Here is a 9,765-nt window from a genome sequence, read left to right on the forward strand (position 1 = left end):
TTGTTCTTCAACCGCTTCAAGTGCATCATCCGGAGTTAAATACTAATTTTGAACTCAAAACCGCATTGATCAATCTTCTAGCCAAGTTCCATGGACTTTTCACTCAAGATCCTATTAGACACCTTAGAGACTTTCAAGGTGTATGCTCAAAAACTAGGCGGGAGGGTTCCGATGAGGTTGCTATTTGATTGTTTGCCTTCCCATTCTCTTTAGAGGGAAGAGCTAAAGAGTGGTTCTACACTTTGCCCGATGAGATTTTTGGTGATTGGGATTTGCTTAGAAGGGAGTTTTTAGATAAATTCTTTCCTCCGGAGGTGACGGATAGATTGAAGAAAGAAATTTCATGCATTGTCCAAGCTGTATTGGAAATACTTTATGAGTATTGGGAACGGTTTCGGAAGCTTCTTGACTCATGCCCTCACCATATGATTGACACTCTAGTGTTGATTAGCTATTTTTGCCAAGGAATAAAACCTCAAGACAAGATCCTCTTGGATGCTTCAAGTAATGGTTCCTTGGCAAAGTATAGAATGGCGGAGGAAGTATGGCAACTCATCACCGATTTGGCCGAGTCCACCCAACATGCTAGATAAAGAAACAACCTTCCAAGAGCCATAAATAAAGTTTCTTCTAGTGGTAAGACCGCCGCCCTTACCAAGACCTTGGATGAGATGATAAATATTCTCAAGCAACTTCAACTCAATTAACAACAACCTCCGTCTCCTCAACAACAACAATGTCAACAGTTGGTCCCTCAACGAGTGTGCGGAATTTGCTTTTGTTACTCCCATTACACCGATGAATGCCCAAATCTTTAAGAGGATAATACCTTGGCAGCTACTAATGCCTACTACAACCGTCCGAACCAAGGTTATCACCAACAAGGAGGCAACTATAATCAAGGGGGTAACTATAGTCAAGGTTGGCAAGATAATTCCAACCAAGGATGGAGGGACAACTATAATCAAGGAGGAAGGGACAATGGTGGGAACCAAAGATGGAACAACAACAACCAACAAAACCGGTACCAACAAAATCCTCCATATCAACACCAAAACTAAGGAAGAGCCTATCAAACCTATCAACCACCTCATCAAAGGCAAGCACCTCAACTCAACCAACCACAAGTGCCCCAAATCACTTTCTCTTCTTCTTCTTCCTCCAACCAAGATGAGACACTTCGATCTATTCTTCAAGGACAAAAAGAGTTTCAAGCTTCGCTTAGCTCTAGCATCAACGGTCTTAACTCAACTATCCAAGCCCTTCTTTCCCATATAGAACCAACCTCTACCTCTAATGTTCAACCCTCAAGCTCTAGTGCACTACCTTCTCAACCTTTACCCAACCCCAAGGGTGGCATTAATGCCACCTTGAGGTTCGGCACCAAATTGCAAGAGAGGGATCCCAATGAGCCAAGTTCAAGAGATGTCATTCAAGATGAGGATGTAGTGGAGATAGAAGACATTGAAGAAGAGGATGAAGTGGAAGAGATAGTTGAGGAAGTGATTGCTCAACCAAGGGGCAGAGTTCTTAAGGATGGAAATGTCTTGCAAGAAGCTACTCCAATTCTATTTCCCACATTGGAAAGGAAGACTGATGAGTCCATTTTTAATGATATATTTTAGCTTGAATTGGATAGATTTCATCATATAAACTCACACTTATTCACTAAGATAGCATACTTTTGTGTTTGATCCCTAAATTGAACCTAAATGTGAAAACATGCATTTTTGTGCTTAAATTGAGCAATTTAATCCCACTTTTATTCCATTCGATGGTGTGATATGTTTGTTGAGTGATTTCAGGTCCTAGGGGCAAGAATGGGTTGGTAGAAGTGGAAGAAAGCATGTAAAAAGGGAGAAAACATGAAGAAAACAAAGGAGAAAAGCATCTCAGCCTGTGCCCACGCACAACTTCTATGCCCACGCATAGGGGTCAAAATCAGCACCTGTGCCCACGCACAGGCTGTGCCCATGCTCAGGGCAGAATGGAAATCAGGACCTGTGCGTCCGCACAGGTCTGTGCCCACGCACAGGAGGAAAATCAGCAAGTGTACCCATACACAGACCTGTGCATCCGCACAGGTCCCAGTGTGTGCCCCCATTAAAATTGCACATGGACTCACGTTTTGGGGGCTTTTTGGCCCATTTTTGAAGGCTTTGGAGCATATTTGAAGGGGGAAGCAACCATATATCATACTATACACTACCATACTTCAGAGAATAATTTTTAGGAGTAGTTTTAGGGTTGTTTAGTTTAGGTTTTCTCTCTTAGGGTTTTAATTAGGGTTTCAATGTAGCATTTTATACTTCAATTTTGTTCTTGGATTTTGCTATCTCATTGTAAGTATTCCTTTAATTCCTCTTTTATTACACTACTTGTTCTACACTTTCTTCTATTTTACTTTCCTTTATCAATATATGCATTTGGTTTATGAATTTGATGTTTGATGCTTATTTTATGTTTGTTGAGTTATTTTTGTTGCTTGTTATCATTTATGGTTCATAGTTTTTATCAATTTCCCAATTTTACCATGTTTTATGTTTATGCCCTCTATGTGTTTGATGAAATGCTCATTTTGATTATGGGGTAATTTTCACCCCTTGGCTTGGGGAAAATGAGTGTATGGATTACTAGAGCCATAATGTCCAACATTTAGTGATAATTTTTGGGTTGTTAATTGTTCTTGTTCCCACTAACGCTAACTTGTTGCTAAGGTAATTAGCAAGCAAGCTAGGATTTGTGGGTTAAGAACATTTATGCTCATTTAACTTACTCTCCGATGTGAGGGTTAACTTAGTGAGATTAATCCATCATAATTATCATAGTTGTGGTTATGAAAAGGAAGGGATTCCATAACTCATCCCAAGTCAAGGTTTCATTTATGTTTTGAACCACTTTTCCATTACTTTTTAGCCTTACTTGTTTATATTACATACATAGTTCTTTTATTCCTTTATTAGTTTATTAATTACAATTTTGTCTTGTTCTTTTATTTCTTTATTGCTTCCTTATCATTGAAAACCCCCTTTGTTCTTGCAACCAAAGTTGTGCACTTGTTGGTATTAGTTCCTAGGGAAGACGACCTGTGATTTGATTACTCTCGATTAATTAGAAATTTTAAACTTTGATGTTTGGGATTTAAATTGCCAGTTTGGTCTATACTTGCAACAAAAGTTATCTTAAGTGTGAAAATCCAAACTGGTGTGAATCGCATCCATCAAAGACCAAGAAGCAAGTTGAGCTAGATCCCAAAATGGTGGAGATATTCAACAAGGTTGAGGTAACCATACCTCTTTTTGATGCTATCCACCAAGTCCCTAAATATGCAAAATTTCTAAAGGATTTTGTGCATGAACAAGGAAAATATCCATAAATTAGAAATTATTCCATTGGGAAGCTCCATTTCGGCTTTGATGGGTGATATCCCAGAAAAGTGTGGTGACCCCGGCCCTTGCCTAGTCACTTGCACCATAGATGGGATACATTTTGTTGATTGTATGTGTGACCTCGGCGCTTGTGTGATCATTATGCCTTTGTCTATTTATGAGGTCTTAAAGCCTCCACCATTGAAACGGTTGGCCGCCTGGTTTGTTTTGGCGGATAAAAGCATAATTTCCGTAGTTGGTATTGCGGAGGATGTTCTAGTGAGTATAAAGGGATTGGTCTTTCCGATTGATTTTCATATTCTTGAGATACCCCCTAGTGATTCCGGAAGGACTTCATCTATCTTGCTTGGGAAGCCATTTTTGAAGACCTCCCGGTTCTAATTGGATGCTTTTTCGGGTACCTATTCTTTTGAGATCGATGGAAGAATGGTGAGCTTTAATCTTGATGAAGCCATGAGACATCCACCGGAAGATCACTCTATTTTTTGGTGTGATATGATTGATAATGTGGTGGCCGAAGTCCATCATGATGGTTTTGATGAGAAAAGTATAATTCAAAGTCCAAGTGTGGGGAACCCCCATGTATGTGAAGAAGATGCCTTATCACCCCCATTGCTACTGGATGACCGAGTGCCGAGTCATGAACAAAATGTAGATTTGAAACCACTTCTATCCTACCTAAAATATTCCTTTCTTGAAGATGGCCAAAAGCTCCCAGTAATTGTTGCAAAGGAGCTCTCGTTCCAACAAGAAGAGAAGTTGCTTTACATCTTGAGGAGAAATAAAAAGGCTATTGGGTGGAGCTTGGCGGACTTGGTTGGCATAAGCCCTCAAGTATGTGAACACCGAATTCTCCTAGAAGAAGGAGCCAAACTCGTTAGGCAACCTTAAAGGCATCTAAATCCCACCATTCTAGAGGTTGTGAAAAAGGAGGTCACCCGGTTATTAGAAGCCGACATTATTTATCCGATTTCGAATAGTGAGTGGGTAAGTCCTGTCCAAGTGGTTCCAAAGAAATCTGGTGTTACTACAATCAAGAATGAGAATGGAGAGCTTATAGGCACAATGGTCCAAAACTCATGGAGGGTGTGTATTGACTATCGGCGTTTGAACTTAGCCACTAGGAAGGATCACTTCCCATTGCCTTTCATCGATCAAAAGCTTGACGATTGTCTGGTAAATCTCATTACTGTTTCTTAGATGGCTATTCTGGTTATTTTCAAATCCACAATGCTTTGGAAGATCAAGAGAAAATTACCTTCACATGCCCCTTCAGAATGCCATTTGGCTTGTGCAACGCACCGGCTACGTTCCAAAGTTGTATGATGAGTATATTTGTGGATCTTCTAGAGCATTGCATGAAGGTGTTTATGGACAATTTTAGTATTTATGGGGATTCCTTTGATCTTCGTCTAGACAATCTTGCAAAAGTATTAGAGAGGTGTACTAAATCAAACCTTGTGCTTAATTTTGAGAAATGCCACTTTATGGTAAGACAAGGTATTGTTTTAGGGCACATTATCTCTAATGATGGAATTTCTATTGATCTGGCAAAGGTCGATGTTATTTCTGGTTTGCCTTACCTCTCTTCTGTGAGGGAAGTCTGTGCATTTCTTGGTCATGCAAGTTTTAACCAGCAGTTCATTAAGGACTTTAGTAAGTTGGCATTACCTCTCTCTCGATTTTTGCAAAATGATGTGGAATTTGATTTGAGTGAAGAGTGCATGGAGGCATTTGACAAGTTGAAAATTGCTTTGACCCAAGCTCTTATAGTGAGAGGGCCGGACTGGACTAGACCATTCGAGATCATGTGTGACGCCTCAAACTATGCGGTAGGAGCGGTGCTAGCTCAGCGTGAGGGTAAGAATCTTTATGTTATTACCTATGCCTCTAAGACTTTAGATGGAGCGCAGTCCAACTATACTACCACCGAGAAGGAATTGTTAGCAATTGTCTTTGCCTTGGATAAATTTCGGGCTTATTTACTTGGCTCTAAGGTGGTAGTATAGTCGGATCATGCGGCTTTGAAGTATTTGTTGGCCAAAAAAGAATCGAAACCAAGGTTAATCCGGTTGGAGTTGCTATTACAAGAATTTGATCTAGAGATCAAAGATAGGAGTGGTTCCTCAAATCTAGTGGCGGACCACTTGAGTTGCCTTGAGCATACAAAGGGCGATTGCACTCCTATCAATGATACATTTCCTCTTGAGGGCTTGCTAGCAATATCCGAGGTGATCGTTTGGTATGCACCTATTGCTAATTACTTGGTTGTTCGCACCTTTCCTCCTAATTTTTCTCAACATCAAAAGGATAAGTTCAAAAGCAAATCCAAATATTATATATGGGATGACCCCTACTTGTGGAGATGTGGTGCTGATCAAGTAACTAGAAGGTGTATCCCCCAATCCGAATTTTAGCCTATCTTGGAGGCTTACCACTCTTCTGAGGGTGGTGGTCATTTTGGTCCTCAAAGAACGGCTAGAAAGGTCTTGCATTGCAGATTTTAGTGGCCTACACTCTTCAAGGATGCATCTCTCTTTTGTAGCTCTTGTCCACAATGCCTTAGGTTTGGAAATGTCTCCAAGAAGAATGAGATACCCCAACAAACAATGTTGCTTTGCGAGATTTTTTATGTTTGGGGTATTGACTTCATGAGCCGCTTTCCAAAATCTAATGGTTTCATATATATTCTGCTAGCTGTTGATTATGTTTCCAAGTGGGTGGAGGCGATTTCCACCCGAACTGATGATGCTAATGTGGTTCTTTCTTTTCTTCGCAATAACATTATTTGTCACTTTGGATTACCACGAGCAATCATGAGTGATCAAGGCTCTCATTTTTGCAACAAAAGGATGACAGGGTTGATGAAAAAGTATGGTATCATTCACAAAGTGGCCACAGCATATCACCCCAAACAAATGGCCAAGCCAAAGTCTCCAATCAGGAAATCAAGCTCATATTGGAAAAGATTGCAAAGCCTCATAGGAGGGATTGGAGTTCTAAGCTCGGCGATGCGCTTTGGGCCTACCAGACGGCTTATAAGACGCCGATTGGTATGAGCACGTTCGGGTTGGTCTATGGGAAGGCTTGCCATCTTCTGGTGGAGATAGAGCATAAGGCTTATTTCACCGTAAAAGAATGCAACTCAGGTTTTGGGGGGCCAAAATCGAAAGGAAATTACAGTTGGTGGAGCTTGAGTGTCTTCGGTTGGAAGCCTATGAGAATTCAAGGCTCTACAAAGAGCGGATGAAAGCAGTGCATGATAGAAACAACAAAAGGAGAGAGTTTAGGGCTGGGGACCTAGTCCTCCTCTATAACTCAATATTGAGGTTGATGCCAGGCAAGTTAAGATTAGGGTTGGAAGGAACTTATAGGGTGTAGAAAGCTGAGCTATATGGTGTCTTCCATTTGAGTCACCCTTCAAGCCCCACAATTCTCAAGGTTAACGGTCATCGTCTGAAGCTTTACCATGGAGAGAAGATGAAAAGCAACAAAGAGATTGAAGTGTTCCTTCTTGAGGATGCACCCAAAGGCGAAGAAATTTGAGCTCATGACCCTCCAACTTAAGGACGTTAAAGAAAAGTGCTAGTGGGAGACACCCCACCATGGTATGATCTTCCTTTGTAAATAGTTCTTCAATATAGTTTTTTGAGTCTTTGTGAATTTTGTGATTGCTTGATTTTGTGAGTTTGCTCAAGTACTCTTGTTTTGTTTGAATTTTTGTTAAATTGCTCATGAGAAGTTCATTGATAGTGGTTTGATTGAATTGAGATGTTGAAGAAATGCTTAAGGTTGAGTGTTACATGAAGTTTTGGGTGATTTTGAACCTTTTAGCATGCATTATTACCAATTTGTGCTATAATTTCCCCTTCTCATGTGTATGAAAAAAAAGCTCTCTCGACGCGCAAGTGTACTTCATGCTTATGCGTCGACGCATTTTTTTACAACTCCTGGTACTAAAACTAGAGAGTTGGGCCTTTGTTGCGCCCGCTTTGTGCTTGCGGCACAACAGCAACCAATGCGTAAGCATGGGCGACTGACGATCGGATGTCCTATCGGTAAAGAATTTTCACCAATATGTGATCGCGTTGTAAGTATAGCTCCTAAACCAACAGAAAATCCTTTCGTACAAATGTTTGGTTGTCACAAGTAACAAACCGAATAAAATTTATAAACCGAAGTATTCAAACCTCAGGTCGTCTTCTCAAGGAATTGCAGGGAGGTATGAATTATTATTAGCTATGGAAAAGGTAGAATTTTGGGTTTTGAAAGGTTTGAACAAGGAAAATAAATTGCAGGAATTAATAAATTAATATCTAATAAAACTCTTGGCAAGGTGTGAAAATTGGAAGTCCTATCCTAGTTGTCCTTATCAATAGTGATGAGAATTGAGTTTTAATCCCACTTAGTTAACCTTTACTAAAGCAAAGGAAAGTCAAGTGGACTAATTAGTTAGATCCTCAAGTCCTAGCCAACTCCTAAGGAAAGACTAGAGTTATCGGAATTCAATTCAATTAGCAAAAATAACAATTATCAATCACGATGAGTTTGACAACTCAAGAGTTACCAATTAATCAACCAAAGCCAAAAGGGAAAAATCTAAATTAAATTAAAAGCATTCATATAAATAAAGCAAAGCAAAGTCAAATCTGAAATACCTAAAATTATATTAAATAAAATATTCAAATCTAAATACGAAGAATTCATAAGCCAAATTGGTAACATGAGTCAGATATGAATAAAAGCATTAGAATAAATAAAAATATAAAAGGAATATTGAACTTGAGAGGAAGTTGAAATCTTAAATCCTTTAAAAGGAATCCTAATCCTAAAACCTAAGAGAGAGGAGAGAACCTCTCTCTCTAAAAACTACATCTAATTTATGAAAGGTGAATAATGGAAGATCTGTTAATGAATGGACGCATTCCCCCACTTTATAGCCTCTAATCTGTGTTTTCTGGGCCGAAAACTGGGTCAAAAATAGCCCAGAAATTGCCCCCAGCGATTTCTATTACGTTCAGGTCGCGGCAAAGTGACGCGGAGGCGTCGTCCACGCGTTTGCGTGGATTGCATTTTTTCCAGGACATGCATCCGCGTGATCCACGCGTTTGCATCATCTGGCTTTGAGGCAGCTATCGCAAATTATATATCGTTGCGAAGCGCCGGACGTTTGCTTTCAAACGCAAATGAAACCGCGTCATTTGGATCTCTGTAGCTCAAGTTATGGTCGATTTAGTACCAGGAGGTCAGGCTGGACAGCTTTAGCAGTTCCTTCAATTTCTTGTATTCCTTCCATTTTTGCATGCTTCCTTTCCATTCTCTAAGTCATTCCTACCCTGTAATCTCTGAAATAACTTAACGCACATATCACGGCATCAAATGGTAATAAGAGAGGATTTAAAATTAGCAATTTAAAGGCCCAGGAAACATGTTTTCAATCATAGCACAAGATTAGGAAAGAAAATGTAAAACATGCAAATCATATGAATAAGTGGGTGAAAAGCTGATAAAAACCACTCAAATTAGCACAAGATAAACTATAAAATAGTGGTTTATCAGCGACGCTTACGCATCCCTTTTCACTTTGCATACCCACGCATACGCATCGCTTGCAAATTTTGGAATCTCTGGTACAAAAACCAGAGACTTGTGCCTTCTCTGTGCCAGCGGCACGACTGCAACCCACGCGTAAGCGTAGGCAATGCTTACGTGTCAGTCGCCAATGTTGCCATCCATGCGTGTGCATAAAGGATGCACATGCGTCATTTGCGCTTCAGCCAATTCTTGGTAGAAAAACCAGAGAGTTGTGCCTCCTTCATGCCTACTTTGTGCTCGAGGCACAACGCTCGCGTGGGGGACGCTTACGCGTTACTTCTCTTTTCCATCCCTCCACATGTACGCGTGGAGCGTGCGCACGCGTCGCATCCTAGACGCCACTACTACACAGCGCGCCCTGTTTTTGATTTGCTTCTTCAACTCTCTTCTTCCATTACTTCCTCCCTTCTTCTCCCATCTTCTACCACCTTGTCTCCACCCACAACCACCGGCGAGCACCACCACCGGTGGTCCCATATTTTCTCTCTCCTCTCTTTCCTTTCCCTCTCTTTTCCCATTTTCAACCTACACTCCACATTGCTTTCTTCTTCTTCTCAAGGTTTTACTCCTACTCCTTCTTCTTTTTTTTGTCTCTTATTTTAAATTTTTCTCTTACTAGTTGCATTTAGTTTTTCTCTTTCTTTTCCTTTTGGTTGCATTTTTCTTAATTGATTCTTGCTTGTTTGCTTTCTTTCATTTCCTATTTTCCATGGGTGTTGAATTTTGAGTTCTTTCTTGCTTTGATGGGTCCTTTTGATATCTATTGATCCCTTTGTGACTA

At 40.3% G+C, this 9,765-nt stretch overlaps 1 protein-coding gene across 1 annotated transcript; it reads left to right on the forward strand.

Annotated features, from left to right (window-relative positions):
* The first annotated feature begins 3,815 nt into the window (after positions 1-3,815).
* LOC140180622 (uncharacterized) lies at positions 3,816-6,639 on the forward strand. Its single transcript, XM_072221876.1, has 4 exons — positions 3,816-4,227; positions 4,590-5,331; positions 5,956-6,148; positions 6,241-6,639. The coding sequence occupies exons 1-4, from the start codon at positions 3,816-3,818 to the stop codon at positions 6,637-6,639; spliced, it is 1,746 nt and encodes a 581-aa protein (XP_072077977.1).
* Positions 6,640-9,765: the final 3,126 nt, after the last annotated feature.

This window comes from Arachis hypogaea, chromosome 17, assembly GCF_003086295.3.
Source record: "Arachis hypogaea cultivar Tifrunner chromosome 17, arahy.Tifrunner.gnm2.J5K5, whole genome shotgun sequence".
NCBI lineage: Eukaryota > Viridiplantae > Streptophyta > Magnoliopsida > Fabales > Fabaceae > Arachis > Arachis hypogaea.

Bases quoted from the DNA above. Each gene is read 5' to 3' on its own strand.
- LOC140180622 (XM_072221876.1), top strand. From the start codon at position 3,816: ATGGTGAGCTTTAATCTTGATGAAGCCATGAGACATCCACCGGAAGAT. The intron at 5,332-5,955 runs GTTAGCAATTGT...ACAATGCCTTAG, and splicing joins ACTACCACCGAGAAGGAATT to GTTTGGAAATGTCTCCAAGA. The intron at 6,149-6,240 runs GTTCTTTCTTTT...TTGCAACAAAAG, and splicing joins GAACTGATGATGCTAATGTG to GATGACAGGGTTGATGAAAA.